At 42.0% G+C, this 22,324-nt stretch overlaps 1 protein-coding gene across 3 annotated transcripts in view; it reads left to right on the forward strand.

Annotated features, from left to right (window-relative positions):
* iqsec1b (IQ motif and Sec7 domain ArfGEF 1b) overlaps positions 1 to 22,324 on the forward strand; it is a 179,633-nt gene that overhangs the window by 18,635 nt on the left and 138,674 nt on the right. For all 3 annotated transcript variants that reach the window (XM_042089800.1, XM_042089801.1, XM_042089803.1), the window contains exon 2: positions 14,900 to 14,929. In XM_042089800.1, the coding sequence (XP_041945734.1) occupies positions 14,900 to 14,929 (30 nt within the window). The remainder of the gene's footprint in view (positions 1 to 14,899; positions 14,930 to 22,324) is intronic.

Raw genomic sequence — 22,324 nt, forward strand, 5'->3', positions numbered from 1 at the left:
TGAATTTCATACACATTAAGCCAACACAGAAGTTCAGAAAACCTGCAGTACCTCAAACGTCCATAAGGGGTGGCTCCAAATGAATTCACAGCAGTAATGGACTTACAGTACAGCGGGGTACAAAAAATAGTTACAGGGAGGCTACACCAGACACGTAACTGAAGCATTCCGTTCATGTAGCATCTGCTGCAAGAATCAGCTTCCACTATAATCAATGGAACTGGATACACCAGACGTGATGGCGGCATGTACATTAATTTCCTGTGTATTAGCTACATTGTGTATAAGCCGCAGGACAGTGTTTTATGAAAGTTAAAAGAAACAAAACCATATTAATACCATATTAACTGCTCCCATCTATCAGTTAGCCTATCAAACATGGTGACACCCATAGCCTCCTATTTCAAGCATCATACCTTCAGAAACCTATGGTGAGGTCACAGTGGGTTTGTCCACTTATGCAGTCTGGTGTTAAGTAAGGGATAACGGCCGCCGAGGTGTCGGAAACGGAAAGTTTCTAGACATTAAAGGCGTGGCTAGTCCATATTCATTTGCTGACTGCACAATAGGGCCCCATATGTTTTTGTAGGTCAGTTTGTTTTGAGATGTGGGTTTTAATCATGGAACACAAGAACCATAAACTAAGTAGAGACACGCCAGTCCATGAGAAACGCCTCCATTAAGAAGGTATTTTCTCTGCTAATGAGAAGGTTATTTAGTGAGAGTAATGCTGTAAATTCTGACCAGGTGTAATGAGGTGAAACCAACCAGCATGAGAAGTGTTCATGTATCATTGCCCCACAGACAAAACCAGTGGCCTCTTTCAAAAAAAAGTGAAAAGGCAGAGCCCTTAGGGAATTGTAGTTCTCTTTTATTGTTTCTTTCTTCCTTTATTGGCAGCAATTTCTGCTATTCATGAAGATCTATGGGGATAACGTAATTGAGTTTGTGAAGAGGAAGAATGTTTATGCTATTTTTTCAGCAGTAGGCAGAAGACTGATGTGTGTACCCTACTTGCACCCACACAAATGAGCACACAAGGTGCTTTTTGGACCTGGTGTTTTTTTTAGATTTGGCCCTTAATACACTCAAGGTCTTGTCATGCTGATGGCATGGGGTGGTTTGAGTGAGTTTAAGACAGAAGGTGAATGTAGATGCTGCTGTTTACTACACAAGGAAGAGGGTTGCATACTGAACAATATGTGGAAACAGTTGATTGATTACTGCACAAAGGTAATTAAATTCAAAATGGGCCATTTTGATTTTCATTTTTCAATGAGCACTGTAGCCCTCAGAAATACGTGCAAGACCTGTTTGCCTGTCCTCTCATTTTCATTCCTCTTGTCCTAGAACAGGAATAATGTGTTTGGGGGCTCCTGAATCATTTTGGCTGTCTACCTGCTAAAAGAAAAAGGCTTGTCATGAAGATTAATCGATGTCCACATTAAGAATGTACCAATATGTTTGGGCTTAAGTTAATGCCCAGGCCACACAACACTTGATTTATATGCTACGCTACTTACCTTGTGATGTTGATTAAAAGTACATGGCCTAATTGAAGTGCATTGTTTCAAAGTTGCCTTGGTCTCTCCATCAGCAGTTTCACTGCCTAGCCTGACCATTGTGGTCTTGCAAAGCTCTCCACCAAAGGGATTCTGGACATGTCCAATCTAGCTGGCATGAGGCCGAAAATACTATAAAGATAACAATGTTATTGCCCATTCATAAATAAGATTTTGACTGCTTGATAGCTTTACTAAATTATATTCATTTAAATCAAGTTATGAAGGGGCTAAGGTGGAGGAAATATCAAATAACCCACTTTATGTGTTCTTCTGTATTCGTTTATTATGCTTTTATAGCAATAAACTGCTATGCAAACAAACAAAAGAGCTTTTTATAAATGGGATATTTTTGGCTTTACTTATTTCTAAAATCAGTCTCCCTTTTCTGAATTCATTTAGCTGTGCATCTTTTACTGTCTCTGACTACCCAGGCCACAGCAGGCATAAACTGGGAGGGAATGGCCAGATAGATAGATAGATAGATAGATAGATAGATGGATACTTTATTGATCCCCAGGGGAAATTCAAGGTCTCAGCAGCAGCATACATACAACACAAACACATTCTTTAACAGCAGAAAGAGTAATTAAAGTATATAATATAAAAACACAACTAAGCAGTAAGGACAGTAGAAGATAAAGAATATGCTAAATATACTAAAATACAAATTATACTAACACTTAATACAATATATAAAAATATAATAAAATACAAATTACAAAAATACAAATTATACTAACACTTAATCTAAATCAATTCTAAAAACAGTATCCACATAGTGGTGATTAATAAATCAGAGGCGCTTGCAATGACTGAGGCAGAGACTGAGCCTGTGATTCTCTGTGCATAGTAAGGTATGGTAAGGTGCTCTAAGGTGCTCTGTGTGAATGAGTGTCATGGTAGTGCAATGGTGATAGTGGTCATGGTGATAGTGCAAATGAGTAAGTCAACAGTGCAACAATGCAGAAATAAAGTAAAGTAAAGTCTATATATCTATATATTTAACTATTTAAGAAAATGCAAGTGTGGCCACAGTTCGGCTGTGGCATGGAGGTGGGCGGGGGTTATGCATGTGTGCTGATGTGCTAATATAGCACGCAAACAGTGAGGCATAAAGACAGTGGTACAAGTGGCTAGTGGACAGACGGTACCAAACATGGAGGGGGTGAAGAGGCAGACAGACTATGCAGAGAAGTCTATCTCTCCTCTTCCCTTAAGTGAGGCATTGAACAGTTCAATGGCCCTGGGGACAAATGACTTTCTCAGTGTAGGCCATGTAAAAACCCTGAGGCCTTGGGCTAAGAGAAAGAGTGGTCATTTTTTTGTTTGTTTCCGAGAGGCTCTCAAAGTGACCTTGTTTTCCTGCGATTTATACTATTTTATAAAACACAAAGCAAATGTAATTTCATTGACTCGGAGAACACAATGACTAGGTTGTCAGAGCATGATGTCAGAACCTCCACTATAGCTGCAGTACGCATTGTGGAGACACACACACACACACACACACACACACACACACACACACACACACACACACACAAACTTCCCTCCTCTTCTCCTTCGCACATTTTCATTTTCCTCCTCTCCTTTTCTCTCGTCTGCTGTTGCTGTCATCTGCCCCCCCCCCCCCCCCCCCCTGACTCATTAGGAACAGTGCATTATGGGAGATTAATCGGCAGTGAAATGGGATAGGCGTGGAATATCTGACATATGCAGAATAGGCTCGCTCAGTGTGGGCACCCTCTGCAGTTGCAGTTGTAGTGCAGCACTCAAGGAATCACTGAGCCGATTGCCCAAGCAGACGTTCTGTTGCAGCACATACCGCAGTCTACAGCACGCGTTACTTACACAATCTCTCCAGTTTCCACTGAATGTTCTTTTTTCTTTCCAGGTTAAATAAACCTGGAAGACCTTGATCTCAGATTACACGGGCCTGACAAGCTACTAGTTACACTGCATGGATTTCTGTCTGCGCTGCAATGTGTGTCTTGTTCCCAGAGCAGACTGCCACATCTTTAAATTGATATTTTGGTTTCCTCCGACTGGATGCTGGTCAGGGGCTTTGTGCAACACATCGAAGACACACAAGAATCAATAGGAATCTCCCCAACCCCCCTCCCTTAAGGCTGTTAAGTCGTGCTGTCTCTGCATGGTCAGGCTTGACCAAACCCATAGAGGGTGAGTCGGTTGGTTTGTCACTGATAGTCTGTGTTAGACAAATCCAGTGCCTTGTACCACAGACCTCCTGCGAGGCCGGCTCTTTGGTCGAGCACCGGGCGCACAGCGGACAGCAGAAAGAGACATGGACATGCGCCCCGACTCCCACCGTCACATCAGTGTGGAGGCTCGGGAAGCGGCCAGCAAGCCAGGGAGAAGGAGGGGTGAAGGGGGGGATGAAATCCCTTTCACATCCCTGAAATTACATAATAGCATAGCACTGCCACCAGAATATATAGGCATTTCCTAAGGATTTTGCTATGGCCTTGTGTGATTTCCATAAGCAGACACGCAGGGATGATAATTACACGACATGGTCATGGCTGTGGGGTGCCGTGGCCCTGCCGCTGGGCCAGCTCTGCTGAGCTCAGATGCTCCGTTTCCCACAGAGAATATGCCAGATGAAGTAAAGTTTAAAGTAGAGTAGTGTGTACAATTTGTGTCAGTTCGAGTCAAAACATTTACTTAAAACATAGCTGGAGAGATGGTTCATTTTTATTTTTTTATTTGTGCAGACCATATGTATTCTATTATATGTGAATATGAGTCAGGCACCCTGAGGAGTTGAGCTGAGGTTTTCCATTCCCTGGGCTTGTCAGCTAGACAGGCCACCTGCTGTCTTGCCACCAGTGCTTGTCACAATGGTAATCAAATCACAGTATAATGGATGCAACATCCCCTAGGTTTTTAGAGTTTTCCAGAAGAGTTTTTATACATGGGGAATGGCAACGTGCTGTCCCACTCTCTCAGCTTCTGTCTGACAGGGTGCAGTGCGGTGCACAATAGTTTGAGTAGTGGCTCTAAAGTAATAGAAACATATAAATCTAATCAGCTTATCTTTATGGAAATGTTTTTTTTTTTTTTATAAAATAGTACAATAGGTATGAATCATTTTGTTTTCTAACCTAAGGATTGCATTTTTATCAGAGCTGTTTCAAAAGCTGTTTTTGTGCTTTTTGTTTGCACTCATGTAGAATGCATTATGAGTAAACACCTGTACGTGCCGTCACAACACAGGGGATGGTGTGTTATACAGTAGATCCCATTTACCCGCCAGTTTAAAATGCATCATGTATGTTTTGACATTAATATGCACAAAACCCCCAACTCTATGAAGAAAAAAAACAAGTATGAAGGAAAAAAAACAATTAATATTTCTTTCAGGCATTGATAAGGCAGAGGTTGAATTGTTCCCCATGAGAGAGAGGGAGAGGGAGAGGGGGAGAGAGAGAGAGAGAGAGAACCCACCCAGAGAGAGATCCTTTTGATTATCTTATATCAAAGCACAATTTGAATTTGAATACACCTGACATGTCTCAAGCAAAGTTAAAACATATTGAGAAATTAACAAAAGATGAATATTACAAATATTGGCTAGACCAAATTAAAAAATCCAACAAATTGAACTATTATCAAAAAATAAAAACAAATTATGAACTGGAACCATATTTAACAAATATCAAAGATTATAAAAAAAGGAAACTTCTAACTTCCTTCAGAATTAGTGAGCACACTCTGGAAGTTGAGAGGGGTCGGCACAGGCAGACATGGAAACCAATAGATGAAAGGCTATGTCTACAATGCCACGAAGGAGTAGTAGAAGACGAGTTACACTTCCTCACAGAATGTAAATATTACACCCTGGTTAGGAGAGAATTCTTTGACCACATTGGCAAGATTGCTCCCCAATTCCCCATGCTACCCAATGAAGACAAGCTCCCGTATTTGTTGGGAGGGCACAATTGTGCTACGATAGCAGTACAATTCCTGACAGAGTGTCAAAGATTGAGAAAGTGAGTCCATTTCCTTTTCCTTCTTACATTCCACTGTATTAATTTGCCTAATTAGTATTATTATTATTATTTTACCATTATTTGTATTATTATGACCGCCGCGCAGCGAAGCAGCGGTCATATAGGTTTAGTCAGATTTTTCTTGGTGGGCATGTAACCCCATATGGATAGCATGGAACCATCGTTTTTCGTTTTGATCTGTACCCCCCCCGCTGTACTGGACCCTCCGAAAGGAGGGTAGGGCAGACACAGTTTTCTGTGAATATCTTGAGAACCGTAGGGCCTAGGATGACCAATTTTTTTCCGTATGTTTGCCTCCAGCGGTCATGTTAACCCATTCCATGTGCACACATGTGCATAAACAGATACACACGCACACACATACATTCACAGTAATCATACGTATGACACATACTCACACAGTAGACATATGTATGCATGCATGCACATGCACAAACACACATACGCAGGCAAACACACAAGCACGCACACACACACACACACACACACACACACACACACACACACATAAACATAAACATGTACACGCACACATGCACACAATTCAAGAATTTCTCAGAATTAGGAACAGGCAAGATGGGGGTGGGGTTGTAAAAAATGAATTTTACATGTGAAATCTATGAACTAATCATGTTTTGGTACTTGTTGTCTAGCAGATAGCAGAATTGAGTGTGGATAATGCAATTTAGTGAGACAGTTAGAATCATATAGGCCTTTCAGCGTGATTTATTTTTGTGGAAAAAATGTGCTGGACTGGGCGGCGGTCATATTTTGTACCGCTCTGCGGTACATCTAGTTATTATTTAAATCTGTACAATTATACCACATGTGTAAGTTTTGGCAACACAATGTTTTTTGTCATGCCAATAAAGCTAATGAGAGAGAGAGAGAGAGAGAGAGAGAGAGAGAGAGAGAGGGGGGCTCATTATCAGCATGTGGGCTGATAATAGAGAGAGAGAGAGAAATGAATTAATAGCGGAATTGGGGGGAAAACTTATAATATCATAAAAGACATGTATAACAATAACAAATGCTGTGTAAAAATAAATAATAATGTTAACCAGACCAATAGGAGTCAGACAAGTTTGCTGCCTTAGTCCGACTTTATTTAACCTTTATATAAATGATTTGGCCACCAACATAGAAAAAACTTCTTCCCCAGGGCTTAACCTCCTGGGTAGAGAGAGAAAATGTCTACTCTTTGCAGATGACCTGCTCGTACTATCGCCAACGGCAGAGGGACTGCAAGAAAGCCTTGATATAATAAACGAATATAGCACAACTTGGGCCCTACCAATCAATCATGAAAAATAAAAAATGATGATCTTCCAAAAAAAACAATCAACATCTAACGATTACCATTTCAGAATTGGCAAACAATCAATAGAACAAGTGAAACATTATTGTTATCTAGAATTAATAATCTCATACACCGGACAATTTGACAAAGCAATCATAGATTTAACAGAAAAGGCAAGAAAAACATATTACATTTTAAGGAAATCATTAATTAAATACAATCCCCCATTAAAAATATGGTTAAAATTTTTTGATTCTGTAATTAAACCAATCCTATTATACGGGAGTGAGATTTGGGGCACCAAATACAAAGACAATTTGGAGACATGGGACAAAAGCCAGCCCGAAATTTTTCACTTAGAGTTCTGTAAAAATATATTAGGAGTGAACAGAAGTTGCTCGAATATGGGTTGTAGAGCTGAATTAGGAAGATTCCCTCTTCTTCTCAATATCCACAAAAGAGCGGCAAAATTCTGGCATCACCTACAACACAGTGAACCAAGCAGATACCACCATACTGCTGCCCAGCTGAGGGATGGAAACCCAGAGAAGAATCCCCTAAATTACCTAATTGAAAAACATGGCCTAAACAAAATTGACTCAACCATTGCTTCAAAATTAAAACAATTAGAAAAAACCTCGAAAGAAAATTACATTAACCATTGGAGGGATAAAATTAAGCAAATAAGTAAACTCAATGTATTTGAATCAATAAATTCTGATTACGAATTGGCACCATATTTAACTAAAATTCAAAATTATAAGTATAGAAAGCTATTGACAAGGTACAGGCTCAGCGACCATAGCCTTGCTATTGAAAAGGGGTGACACAGGCAAACCTGGCTGGCCCCTGAAAAAAGGATGTGTGCTCACTGCGGTAATGTAGTTGAAAATGAACAGCATTTTCTTGCCGAATGCAAAAGATACGAGGTTATAAGAGAAGAATACTTTACTAAAATCGGAGATAACTGTCCCGAATTTCTTAAAACAAACAATGAACAAAAACTATCATTCCTCCCGGGGGAAATAGACAGTTGTGTCCACCTAGCTGTTGAGTACATCGAGAGAGAGAGAGAGAGAGAGAGAGAGAGAGAGAGAGAGAGAGAGAAAAGCTCATTATCAGCATGTGGGCTGGCATAGGGAAGCCGGTGAGGTCTAAGGCCTCTAACCCGGCCCGGCAAATGTGATTTTGTCAGTGCTGATGTATGGGCTGGCGGGTGAAAAGGTTAATTTCATTACCCCTTCGGATTAAACAATTGCGGCTTTAATAGGCAGGAGAAGACGACGGGGGTGCGGGGAGACCTGACTCACGGTGACCTTTAATGAGCCACAGGAACCTCTGTGGGCTGCAGCAGCCACTGAGCACTGCTCACGTCAAAAGTTTAAAGCATGCGGTTATAAAACAAAAAATACACACAAAAAAAGCGCTTGTTTTCAATAGGCTGCTTTTTGAAGACAGAAATCATAATTTAAATCCATAGTGGATATCTATAATAAACAACCTTCTAGTTCTTTTCACAACTCAGTGAATACTAAAGCCTTATGGAGTAGACCTCTAATATTTCCTTTCTCAAGTGTGCAATGTACTTTACACTGAAATGCCACTGTATGCAGAGAACTCAGGATTTATTAGTGTTATAGCACAACATGATATTGCTGTTCACGTAATGAAAAGTGCTCTTGGCTTTGGGAGGTATGTTTTGGAGAGCCAATCATATTGTGTTTGGGTACTTAACTGTGTTGTGTGGTTGAGTCATGGTGGATGGTATATTGTTGCAATAAGGGGATACTTGATTACAGTTGCTGTCTTATGAAACAGATGGTGGAGTGTCTATATGAGATGATGACAGCTTCTCAGTGTTGCTCTTGAGTTACTTTAAAGATTGAGTAGAGATAGACATATGTTGTGGAGACTAAACACTTTTTTTTTTTAGACCACCCAACAATTTCTTGATGGAAGACAAAAAGCAAGATGTGGAAAAAAGGATGTATTAATAGTTGCTTGCAGCTATATTTAAATTCTTGTTGGGCCAAGGTTGCCTATGCAGAAAATAAATTTGTGGATTACTATGTCACAAAACCTGCACACTGCGTTGAAAAGCTGCCATTATATTTCACAGATGACCAGCTGCAGCGTTGAAGGTTACAGAGACTGTAGATCGAGATGTCATTGTTATTTTATTATTTTTATTTCATTTTGATGTATTTTTTTTTATTTCAGACATTTATTTGTTTCCCAGAATAACACATGGGTTGATGGGTGATCTGCCAAGCTTTTGCAGTCTGAACGAGATGTGACGTATCTCTTCTCTGAATCTCTCATCTTCTTGCTGCCTGCTCGCATCTCTCAACTCTCTGTATTGTAAAGACATCAAGATGCAGTGGCATCCTTTTTTTTTCTCATCCACCATTGAAGTTCGCATCGGACGGACTATCTAATTGATAGATGCCAGATCTTCCATCTGAAACCCTTGAATGGGACCGTATCAGCTAAATCACTGAAATGATGTCACACATGGACGCAGTGTCCCTCCGCTGTGATCATTCAGGAACACATTCCCTCCAGCCCCCTCTGATGGAATCCTTAAACAAGTCCTAATTATGACATTCCGCCAGTGATGTGGGACGCAGAACCGGGCTGGGATAATAATGAAAATGATGAAGACTGCAGCTTGTATTGTGGTACCAGCAGCAAAATCAAAAGAATACAAAAATAAATAATGGTTTTGACTCCCAGTTGGTCTGGAAAACATTAATTAGTGTAATCCTTCAATTTATTCCACTGCGAAACAGAGAGAGGAGATGTACTCTGGTGGGTAATTTCAGACACTGACTTTCCTTCTTGCCTTTGTTAGCTCACATTTGTGAATTGGAAATGTTTTGGTAGATGTACAGAGAATATAATGTGAATTATGAAAATGTTATTTTCAGGGGGTTTCAGATGTACAGTGAAGACTCCTGTAAGGAGAGATATTATTTTATTTGTTGTCTGTTACACCATGGTTTAGTTTTAGGGAAGATCTCCTGTCTCATGGAGACAACGCGTTAATGGAAAAAAAAAAAGAAATCTAATCTTGGATAGATGCAGACTGAAACTCTGAAGAGTGAGTAGTTAGTTCAACTTCATAAATATTGCTATTATTTGCTTTGTATGGTTTGGTCTTCAAATAATAGGCCTACTGACCACATAAGATATATAAGCTGGCTTCCTTGTGTGTGCGTGCGCGTGCGCGTGCGCGTGCGTGCGCGCGTGTGTGCGTGCGTGCGCGCGTGTGTGTGTGTGCGCGTGTGTGCGCGCGTATGCTGATTCTCCAGAAAGAAAAATGTCTCTATTAATGTTTAAATAACCTTCACACATTTCAGACAGTATTCAGACTTCCAGACATTTCAGTAAATCCAACTTAAGAACATTAAGCAATTGATCATTATACACAATGCATCCTCCATGCGCTGTAGCAAGGCTGTTTAATACCAGGGTAGAAGTCTGAAGGTGTAGAAGTACAAGTAGTCTGGGTTTTTTCACATTGCTCAGGCCAGTCTGAATGGACCAGTCTAGACACTGAATGGGAATAAGATGAACACCTATGAATGTTAGACTGGTTAGGAACAACTCTTCCAGTGTTTTAGATGGTGAGCCCTTTTTTCCATTTGTGATTATCTGTTCACATTTGGCCATTCGACAGATGCCATTATCATTTGCAACTTGCAGTTCAATTGGGGTATACCTGTCATCAGCTTGTATGACCCATAGGAATCAAACCCACAGCCTTTAGGGTGTTTGCATCCTGCTGTACAAGTTCTAGCTTGGCAACAGTTCAGGCGACTTCATTATTGTTATTTTTTTCTGCTGTATTGGAACTCGGAGGAACTAAGCCAGTGACATCATAAGGGTCAATTTATCGGTTGTTGCGGAGACGGCTGGAATGTTGTTGATGGCAGCGAGCTGATGAACACCGCTGCTCCCTGACATGCTTCCTGTTTGCTGACCCGTGTCTTTGAGTGGATGCCGGGCTCCGCTGTCTTCGAGTGTGAACACGCTAAAGGGTCAGCAGTGCTGTGCTCTCGGCCATGGGAAGGGACATCCATCCTGTTTTCCTGTTTCATTTTTTCTAAGTCAGGGTGTGTGTGCCTGTGTGGTCTATAACACAATCCACAGCTACACACGTGTCGGAACACAGAAGTTTGGATGTATGTCTCTTTCGTCTTTACATTTGTCTTTTTGTAGTTGCATTTGCTGTGGTAAAGAATGTTTTGCTGTAGAAATGGGGTTTCGACTGCCACTCTGCTAGCCTCTTTCACTTCATCCATATTACTGGTGTCACTTCTCACACATGCACAGTTCTTCTTTTCCTCAGCTAAACGTCTTGTAATTCACTCCATGTCCAGGCAGAAATCTGGCAGCCCAGACTCTTTTGAGCTGAGACTTTCCTAACTCTAATCCCAGGGAAAACAGAAGTGATGTCTGGCAGAGCTGGGTACCAGGGTGGCTTATGGTCCTTTGGAGTGGCTCATATCCATTGCTTGTCCACTAATGAGTAGCAGTAAGTACTGTAACTCCGCATGGATGAGCGGATGAGTGGTAAATGATTTTACAGGATTGATCAAACGTTTCAGGGTTTGTATCGGCACAATTCGTGGACGATGGTGTTAAATATTGAATCATAAGTGAGGAGAAGGAGAAATCAATTTAATGAATGATGAAAATCTTGGACGGAGATACAGATGAAAGCATGTGATTTAGATGTTTTTATATTTTAAATGATACAATATTGTATATACGATGTATAGTATAAATATATGTTCTGTATATTTTTCATAATGCCTTAATACATGAATACAGTAAAGTCAAATCTATTATTAAATTACAAGATTAAGATTAAATTACAAGATGATTAATGTTTTCCAGACCAATATGTCTGTCAGTTTGAAAGCTAGTTGCTGTGGAGACCTCCCCTGTATGAAACGGTCTGTATTGTGAAGTTTCCTTCATAAGTGCTCAAGTCTTCATAAGCTGTTTCAACATTCAACACCATGCCACAGGAGAGCTAGAAGCTAGACAGACAAAGTAACTGAACAATGTAGTGCAGTGAGGTGAGACATCTACTCTTCTCTTTTGTCCCTGAAATCTGCCTGGCTCACAGTGCTGAACTGGAAAAAGAAAATGTTTGAGTCTTTTTCATCAGAAGTGAAGCAGTCTCGGCTCATTGCCCTTCCTAGGGCATCCTCAAGATTGGTGTTATTCTTGTGTAAGACACGTTGGGTAGCTCAAGGACATCTACTCTTTGTTTTTTCTCGACTCAAGGTCTCTCTGACTCTGATTTCTGATTTCATCACTTATTGGGTGGGACTGACATAATTTGTTTTGCTTGTTTAGAGTGGAATGCAACCCAACACTGGCCAAAAGTGGCAGTACTTGTGGAATAGTCTGTAAAATGGATTATTGTAGGCAGGGGTGCAAGTATTGTATTTTTTTTTTTTACATACCGATTGTAGTCTCAAAGGGATTTGGTGATCAGTTGGTAGAATGACGGGCCGTTGCGCCTTGCTTTGAGGCTCTGTCATCTAACACTGGTCCTAAAGGGATTACTCTAGGATGCAGTCATTGAGTTCTGTGGATGCCGAGTCTGTTTCAAATGTGATCTTGTACCTCTAGGCAGGTACAGGGACATAAGTAGAGTTTTGGTTCACAGAGTACTCACTGCACAGCAATCTCACACAGACACACACACACACACACACACACACACACACACACACACACACACACACACACACACATACACTGAGGGAGTGAAATGGGGACTGAGTCCTCCCTGCGTTTTCGAAGAGAGGGATTGGGTGTGAAGTCAGTTGTGTGCACATTGTGGCCTTTTGCAGCCAGACAGATAGATATTTCAGCTGCAAGCCTCTAAAGCTTCAAGAGAAGGCAGACAGACCGAAGTGATAAAAACGTTCACAGCTTGGAGGTAGTATGAAACCTTTAAACGGTTAGCTTGAAGAAAATTACACCTCAGTCATTTTTTTCTAAAGCCACTTCTATTTTATGGTCAAACTGTCAGAACTAGACTTCACACACGATCAGATGATGACACGTTGACATTTATTACCCACTATAAATCTGCTTCATTAGATATAGTCTGCTGGTGTCCACGGGAAGAGAATGAGATCTTGTCATCTTTAAATGAGGAAGAGGGGGACATGACTCCTGTTAATGTTGATAGGCCTCGGTGCAAAGCGGAATCTTGAGAAGTGAGAAACTCTTATTTCAATACAGAGCGGCAGGAAACAAGCTCATATTTTCAGCACTAATCTCCCAAGCCCAAGATCTCATTATAGAACAAGATTTATGAGACGCTTGCCACTCATACACAGTCCAGTATATGTGCCATATAGATTTTCCCAGCGTACCTCCCCTTCCTTGCAACTGGCTTCTCCCTGTGCACTTTGCCAGCTGAAGTTTAACAATTTTGCAGAGCCTCAGCCCATAATTGCAGAGCCTCAGGCCCATAAGAAATGGCTGTAGGTGACATTCCTCTGAGCTAGTGGCTAACCAGTGCTATGTTTGCATCTATAATTAAACACCGAGTGAACCTCACATCTTCCAAATGCAGCCTTTTCCTCCAAATTGGGAAAGCAAATGGCCATCTTGAGAGCAGAGGGAAAGTGAAAGTTGCACTTGTGTGCTAGACATGTCAGGTCACGTCATTGTCATGTCCGGTCATGTCAGGTCATGTCATGTGAATGAATTATTACAGGTATTTTAGTGTATTATTTGGCATTCAAATGTGGCTAAACTCTCTGTATAGAAAGTTTGCCCTGTGGGCTGTGCACTCCACCACTATTATGTCCAGCCAGCTCCTGTGGTCGACATCAAGTGAAACTGTTTCATGTGGTACATACATACTGGTTCTGTGAAACCATTGAGACTTTTTAAATCTTTTATACCCCCACTGCTATCCTTTCACATTTACATTGTACATTAATCAATTTAGTAGACACTTTTATATGAAACCTCCTGCTACACAGGTAGAGCATACATTTAATCCGTCTCCTCCTAGCTTGCAGGCATCCCTGTACCAGGCGGCTCAAATCTCCTCCAGTTGTATTGGCACGCTGAATATCAATAGAGGCTTCCATGCAGGGAAGCCGTGCACGCTCCTCTCTTTCTCTCTCACTCTCTCTCTCTCTCTCTCTTCCATGCAGGAAAGCCGTGCATGCTCCTCTCTCTCTCTCTCTTATCTATCTATCTATTCTATCCATCCATCTACCCATCCATATATCTATCTATCCGTCTATCTATCTATCTCTTTCTCTCTCTCTGTCTCTTTCTCTCTCTCTTTCTCTTTCTCTTCCTCGCTCTCTCTCTTCCCCTGTAGGTGCCCTCTCACAGGTGCCGAGCGGCTCTCCGCTCGCGGTAAACTACAGTGCCTCTGACAGACCTCTGTCTCCGAGGTAAACTCGCTGAATAATTGATCGCGGATCTTGCCGGAAGCGGCCTGAGGAGGTGCTCGACCGACAGCGTGGATATTGGAGTTCTCCAACATGAGCTCACAGGAGCGTTTGCGTGGGGGGTTGTGGTTTGCTAGAAACTGGGGAATGGTGATTGGGAAGATGGTGATATTAATAAAAAACATAGAAAACACACAACACACACTCACACTCAAACACACACATACATAGAAACCTTTTGTATTTTAATGCATTTTATGGCATCAAATATACACTGCTTTTCATCCAAACGTTACCTCTAACTGTGCTGGTATGTCTATTCATCTGATTTACTCATATTACTAGCAAAGTGGGATACCGTGTTAAACCTTTGAAATGCATTTGTCAGTCAGCACCTGAAATGTCTTGAGATATCTCAAGTGGAACTCAATTGGTTGTCACTCTGAAATTGGCTCTCCCTGCGACACTGCTGTACGTCTAGATGTACGTCTAGACTTGTGTGCACTTAGTCTTTTCGTTCAACATGTCTATTTTCTCTCTTTCTTTCTACAGGTCGGAGAGTGAAGGCTCCAGGAGTGTCAGGTGAGTACGAACAGAAATGTTCCACAGTTTTGACTTGACTGTACAGTATGTTTTATGCTATTTTGTTAGCTGGAGTTACAGAGTTCATGGAAGAACATCTCATGCCATTCAAACATGCTCCGTTGCATTTCTGTCTCTGAGGTATTGACCAACTCATATGCTTGTGCTGCTGTGTGTGCCGTGGGTTTTGACTGAAGCCTTGATCTGCTCTCAGATTGTGTTTGACTGTTGTTCTTGGGTGTGTGGGTGGTTTTCCTTTCCACCAATCAGGCTATCCTCAGGGCCTCACATGATGTGCAGAGGGCACCGCCCCATAAGGCATGCTAGATCCTATCAGAATCAGGGAGAGGTCTGATTCAGAATTCATCCCTGACTCCAGTAAATCGGACTGTTGGGTCACAATATTACTAATCTGAATCCCTGCTATTACTTGGGATCAACTATTTGTAATGTATTTGTAATGTAGTTAGTGTTACTACACAAACTGAATGGATGAATGAGTGGTTGCTAGATGTTTCTTCTTTCATATGCATGCCCAAACGTGACCTCTCCAAGCCCTAAACGAGTTGGGGTGGAATGACCTTGCTGTCATGATGCTGGGCAGGTGACTGGTTTTCGTGCCGTGCGATGGAGTGTCCAGTCGTGCACAGCCACGGGCACAGGCAGTTCTTCTGTTCGTCCCCCTGCTGTCAGCAGTGCTGAATCAGAGGGTCTCCTGCTGTAAACTCAGTGTCCTCGGAAGCCTCTGGAATGCATATTAACTGCGTCTTGTCCTACTCCTCCTTGAATGGCAGTCAGACATGTTTCTGACAGGCAGGCAGTCACATAGTTTCTGTGCCAAAATTGTGTTGTGTTTCTTTCTTATTTTTCTTCTTCTTTGAGCTTTTTTTTGCTTCAAACTCAGCATTATCATCGCCATTCATCATCTTCAAGGTTTCCACATCATAGACTAAACCCACGAAGATTAAAAACTACAGTATATAAATAAATATATGAAGTGGCATATCTTCTGAACAGTGCTCAGTGGTGCCTAGAACAGTTTGTGAGTGAATATAAATCAGCCTTCTCTGCTCAGAGAGTGACCCCCCCCCCCCACCCCACCAACACACACACACACACACACACACACACATATACACACACACACACACACACACACACACACACACACACATATACACACACTCCCAAAAATGATCTAAAGTTGTCAGCCGTGCTGCCAGGCCCTCGCATCACACAGGTGCCAGACACGGTGATGCATTCGCACACCATCGCTCTCCCTGACACTTAAGGTGGACGGGCCGGACACTTCTCCCCATCAGAGATGAGCAGCAGGCCCTTTCATCATGCTGATCGATGGCCCAGCCAAAACAGGTCTCTATCGTGTAAAGAAAACCAACCCCCCAAACATCCATTTTCCTCTGTCTTTTGGGAGGAGATGTTCACATCTCAGTTGACCCTAAGGGCTTCATTCAGTAGAGATAAATTGTTTGTATTTGGTCATGTGTGCAAACGTTGTTGTTCTGCCAGTCCCATGGGGGACAATGTTGTGGTGATTTCCTCTGTTTCCTTTCAAGAGGGTCAATGAACATTAGGTTTGAGTACACAGACAATTGTGAGCTATGTGTTTTATTATGCCCTCCACCAACGAGGTTATGTTTTTATTTGTGTCAGTTGGTGGGTTAGTTGGTTGATTTGTTAACAGGTTCACTCAAAAACTAGTAGTTAAAAACTATTAGTTAGGTGGAAACGTGTAGCATGGACCAAGCGGAAATCCCACAAACGTAGCACTTGCACACATTTTGATTTGCTTTCGCTAACGTTGCTATATATGCTATTATTGGCGACTGTTGGGCCTTGGCCATGGTATGCATGATGGTCTTACACCAGGTAGAGGCAAAGTGGAGAAAACATTTCATCAGTAGAATGTGCTGCTCTGGGTCTGCGGTTCGGGACAAACGTTGGTATTTTTCTTTTTTATGTGGGGGGGGGGGGCGGCAAAGTCAATGTCCCATGAGTTCATTTCTAGCAAAGCCCATCAGCCAGAGCAACGCTTGTAGAGAAATATTGGCACATTATCAAGGCTACGCATGCAAAACCCCCTGAGATTTCTTTTTCGTTCTTGAAAGAAGACGTTGAACTTGTGAACCTGCATGCTTTTCTGGGTCAGCTGCTATAATTTGAATTACCTGCAACTAGATTAGCAGGTCCTTGTGTCAGAGCAGTATTGGAAGTGTCAGCGAGTGATTCAGTGGGGTGTATGGTAGAATGTGGCCTGCTGTAATGGCAGTAATACAGCCCTCCATTAGTCTGAGCGCAGGAGAAATGTCATGTAATTATGATTCTGCTGCACAGTGCACAGTGTTTTCCCATGGCTATTGTTCTCTCTCAGGTGGCTCTCCATAGGTCAGCTTGATGTACTGTTGCTGGCCAACTGCATTTGGTCATAAATAAAAAGCATATCAAAGCAAATACACTAGAGTGTAGAGTCCATAAAGGATATTTTCTCAGAAAATGGAAAAATAGAAAGTAGCAAACAAAAGTAAATGTCAACACTTTTTTTTGTATGGTTTGATAATTTGAAACTGTTACGAAATCTTCTTTTGGCTTAAGTTTCTTTCTTAGGACAACTTAAAGACAAATTTAGTGTGTCATAATCTCAATCTCAAGACAGATCTTCATAGATCAGCATGTTGTGGTCCTTTGATGGGCAGAAGAGACCTGAGACTGATCCAGGATCAGAGCTCTGCTCCAGAGGTTTAGTATAACTGTGTGGAGGCTGATGGACACAGCCAGCTGTGCCCTGGGTTGCCTCCGAGGGCTGTCTGAGCGATTTTTCCCAGCCAAGCCAAGCCAAGCCAAGCCATGCCCTTGTCTGGAACTCAGTGTCTGGGAAGGCGATTTGGCCTCTAATCTAAGAGGTTTTTAAAAGAAAAAAAAAAATGTTAGCCTTTTTGAAGCGAAAATGGGGTGAAATGTAGAGGCAGTCTTCTTTTTTTGCCCACCCATGACAGGAGAGTGAGTGTGGGTATGTGAGTGAGTGTGGAATGGAGGGCAGGAAAGAGAGACAGAGGAGGCTCAAAGAAGTTCTTTTTGGTGTGCGGATGAATATTGCATCCCTTTATTATTGTGTGCTGGTGTCACAGAGGTACACACACACACGTGGTCTTAGAAGTGACATTTGGAGGAGTGGGTCTGACATGGAGGAGTGGGTCTGACATGTTTGGGCAGAATAAGAACGTCTCCGTAGCTGACATCTGGAATCATCCGGTCCTGTTCAAGAGTGATGGAGATTCCCAGTGACTGGTTGAACCCTGAGAGGACAAAGGGCTTGAGGCATGGTGCTATGAAGGATTATCCAGAGTGTGTGTGTGTGTGTGTGTGTGTGAGAGAGAGTGTGAGTGAGTGCATGCTTTGTTTTGTTTCTTTGTCTTTACCTCCCTGTGTGTGTGTATATATGTGTTGAGTGGTTGTAATATTGTGTGCTTTTGTTTGTAAGAGTGTGTGTGTGTGTGTAAGTGCATGTGCGCACGTGCATACTATATTTATTTATTTTTTTGTTATGTGTGCCCATTTCTTTTCCCTCTTATTATTGTGCTACCATTTCCCCCTGTGATCTGTGTGACTCAGTAGAGCTCCCATCTCTCTCCTTGTCCTCTCTCTGTACATCTCCCCTGGCTGAACCTTACCTCCCAATCAGAGTGCTTTAGCTACCACTCCACTCCGAGCATTCACACTCACTTCACCTTCCCAGTCATTTAGTATGGAACGCCTGGCCTCTCATATAGCCCTAAATGCAGGATAAGCATTTCTTCATTATGCCACTCTATATTGCTTCTGACACTGGACACTGCATTGGCAATTGTGTTTGGGTGGCCTGCAGTAATGTGGGGGGAAGATGCCCAGTTGAAGGCAATATAATGGAAGATAAAGTAAAGTGGAGGGTCGTATTTTTTTCTCTCTTTGGCTCTCTGACAGAATGGGAATAATGATGATAAATTCTGCACTGACCTGAAGCCAAAATGATTTTAATAAGTTTGCGGAAACATCCGTAGAAATTGGCAAAATGGTCCAAACTGCCTCAGAAAATTGGATGTGGCGGCTAATAGGAGACTTGTCTGGATAATTGTCTGTTTATCAGAAGATGTTTCAAGTGCAGGGTGTCCACCCATTTCCATTGGCAATATTTTAAAACTTTTCCGTTAGCTTTCAAGGACTCTTGAAATTTCACCTTTCAGAGTTTATCCTTTTCAAGGGGAAATTAAATCACATTATGGAAATTCACACAATGAAATGGCATCATTGTAAGAGTATAGAACATAATTGATATCATTATAGGTACATTTGACAAAAGAAAATCTCATAACTTCTCATAACAGCACTGCAAACTGTGCTCGGGAATACAGCAGGAGATCTTTCTTTGCAGTGTTTTTGGATAAGGAATGACTGTTTGTAATTGGGAGTAATAGCTCTAGGGTGTCTCTCTGCTCTGTTCATTGGCTGTGTGTAGTAGCTGGCCTCAGGTCAGGTGTGTGTGTGTGTGTGTGTGTGTGTGTGTGTGTGTGTGTGTGACTGCGTGAACATTTTTTTTGGAAAGGTTTTTCCACAGGTCACTGTTCAGCACTGGCTTTTTCCATTTGTTTCAGGCTGAATTGTGTGTATATGTGTGTGTGTGTATCTCAGAAACTGTTTCTCGCTCTCTCTGTATTTGTGTGTGTGTGTGAGAGAGAGACAGAAAGAGTGTGTCTATGTGTGTGTTGGCCCCTGTGGTTTGGCTTCAACCCATTTGGGAGATCTATCACACCAGGCTGCCTTAACTTTTATCTGTCTCACTTACTTGAGGCCATCTAACACACACACACACACAGTGTGACAGTCACCCCCTGATTGTATACAGTTGTAACATGCCTCTATGAAATAAATATGTGTGTGCATTGGTGTGTCTATGGGCCCTATCTTGGCATTCTAAAACCCAGCACATAGCGTATTCTTATCACGCAGGGCTCTACACTAACATTTTTTTCCAGGAGCACTTGTGCGCCCAAGTTAAAAAAAATTAGGAGCACAGACAAAAATTTGGGCGCACAGTCACTTCTGTACTTAACTTACACATAATCTAACATTACACTGCAGCTAACAGTTAAACATGCCAGTGCACCAATTGCAAATATTAAGAATGACTGACAACATTTAGGCTACAGGAAACAGGATTTTAAAGATCAGTGCCTACTTTATTTTCAGTCTGTTCTATTTTCCTACATTTTGTTAATGTAAAATAATATAATACATTGCCATATTTGCATTTAGCCTGTATATCAAGTATCCTGCCAAATGTAGGCTAATTTATTTATTTGTGAATCCATCTGTAGCTAATCCAAATATGCCCATGGTGACCTATCTGACTGCATACTGCCTAATACTACTACTAAAACAGTCCATTTTCTCTTCCACAAACCCAACATAGGCTATCAAGGATATATATTTTTTTTAAATATCTGCATTGATGGGGGCAGGAGGAGGCAAACGTTAGGTAGGCAAACTTTCGTTTTGCACTTCAGCTTGTATTCGGTGTAAACAAACAAGCATGCGTGGAAGCCTGGAGTTGTCAGCGTTCTACCTTTGAATAAAATGGGAGTATTACGGGAGGCTACTTTTGTGCCTGTTCGCTACAGCTATATTTTGCATATTGCAGCCAATACGTCAACTTGGCTAAAAGGCATGTTAGGTTACCTTTCCTTCTCTCACTGCATTCTCAGAATCTCATCCTGTTCCTCCTATATCCGATGAATTCGGTGGATAGAAGAACTAATTTCTTCAATCTTTGCATCTTGGCTGGCTAGTCTAACTTTCCGCTTTTTCTGCGCGCTCTTGGATTTGATAGAAGCGACTACTAGCGAGTCACAACGCGAAACTGCTAACGTTGATGGGAGGTGTAGTTTTTATGCTGCATTCGCGACGTGATTCTATGGTTTGCACAGTAATGTTTCTCGATGTTGCGGTGCATTTTGTAGACAAACATTGACATAGTTAGAAGTCATTCGCACCAGTGCGCCTAAATATTTTTTTGCACTCGCACGCCATCATATTTACTCGCATGTGCGAGTGAAATGGGCGCACTGTAGAGCCCTGTCACGACGCAAAGTGTATTCCTGTCTTACACTCAAGTTTTTTGCCATGCCCTTCTCTTTAATTACACGAAGTGCCCAGGGGTGTGGCAATTAACGACCTAAGGTGTGGTCTGGTAACCTGACTCTTGCCAGATGAATTTCGTTCCGCCTTGCTCTGCCTAGCTCCACTCACATCCATCTGGGATCGCTTCCATTGAGAGTGATTTCGGCACCAGATTTTATCGTAGAGCCAATGAGGATGCCGGGCGGGAGTTTTATAGATGTGACGAATCGTAGAAGCGACTGTGAGACTGTTCTCAGCGTCACGGGTTGGCTTCGATGTGAGTGGTTGAAGTAGCACGTCAATAGATGACGGACAAGTGGCTTATCCAATCATATTGCAAGGATTTTTGATAAGGCCCAGCCTTCTGAAATACCTCTCCAATGGATCGATCCCAGATGGATGAGTGGAGCTAGGCGGAACGAAACGAGTCAGGTTATGGTCTGGCGTATTATCTAAAAATTGCTTTCTTACACCATCTAAAAAGCATTACACCACTGACCAAGAAAAACCTGGTCTATAGCGAAAGGCGCATATGAAGCACAGCTGAAGACGCACTGTCACGAGATGTAAGTAGCAACTCCTCTGCAGGATAAATGTCCTTAGGTTTTTTATTCAGTCATTCGAACATTATTGGGGTAAATGCTGCTTTTTTCAGGCTATGTTTTCAATGGCAACCCATTGTCAGTCTAAAGTGAAAGTAATTAACTGTGTATAACTGTTTTGTCATTGACTATGACACTACGGTGAAGCTAGTTTCACTTTGCCAATGAGTTCAAATAATAGACGTGTGCAGATGTAGGTGTATGGTCTCACGTGCAAGCAGATTCCTTCAAATGCGCTGCTGACTATCAAAAAACCGATGCACTGTTTGAAGTTGCACTGCTTGCTGTTAAAGGGAATGACAGATGTCATTTTCATTGGTTTAAAGGATGTCACGCCCAAAACACACCCATGACTGATTAAGAAACATAAGACCAACCTTTTTGCGGCAGGTCCCCGACGATTGATAACAAAACCACCCCTAATGTGGACTGGACAAACCGCCAGTGACCATGCGTTTTAGAACGCTAAGATGGGGCCCTAAGTGTGTGTGTTCATGTGTATTTGCTGACATTGCACATTAGGCACATCGGTCAGAGCCAAGGGCTCTGCGGCAGTGTTGGGTTGTGTACTGTGAAGCAGCGGGCACTGAATGACCTGTGAAGGCATTTACTCCTGATGGGT

The sequence above is a fragment of the Alosa sapidissima genome, chromosome 4, assembly GCF_018492685.1.
Source record: "Alosa sapidissima isolate fAloSap1 chromosome 4, fAloSap1.pri, whole genome shotgun sequence".
NCBI lineage: Eukaryota > Metazoa > Chordata > Actinopteri > Clupeiformes > Clupeidae > Alosa > Alosa sapidissima.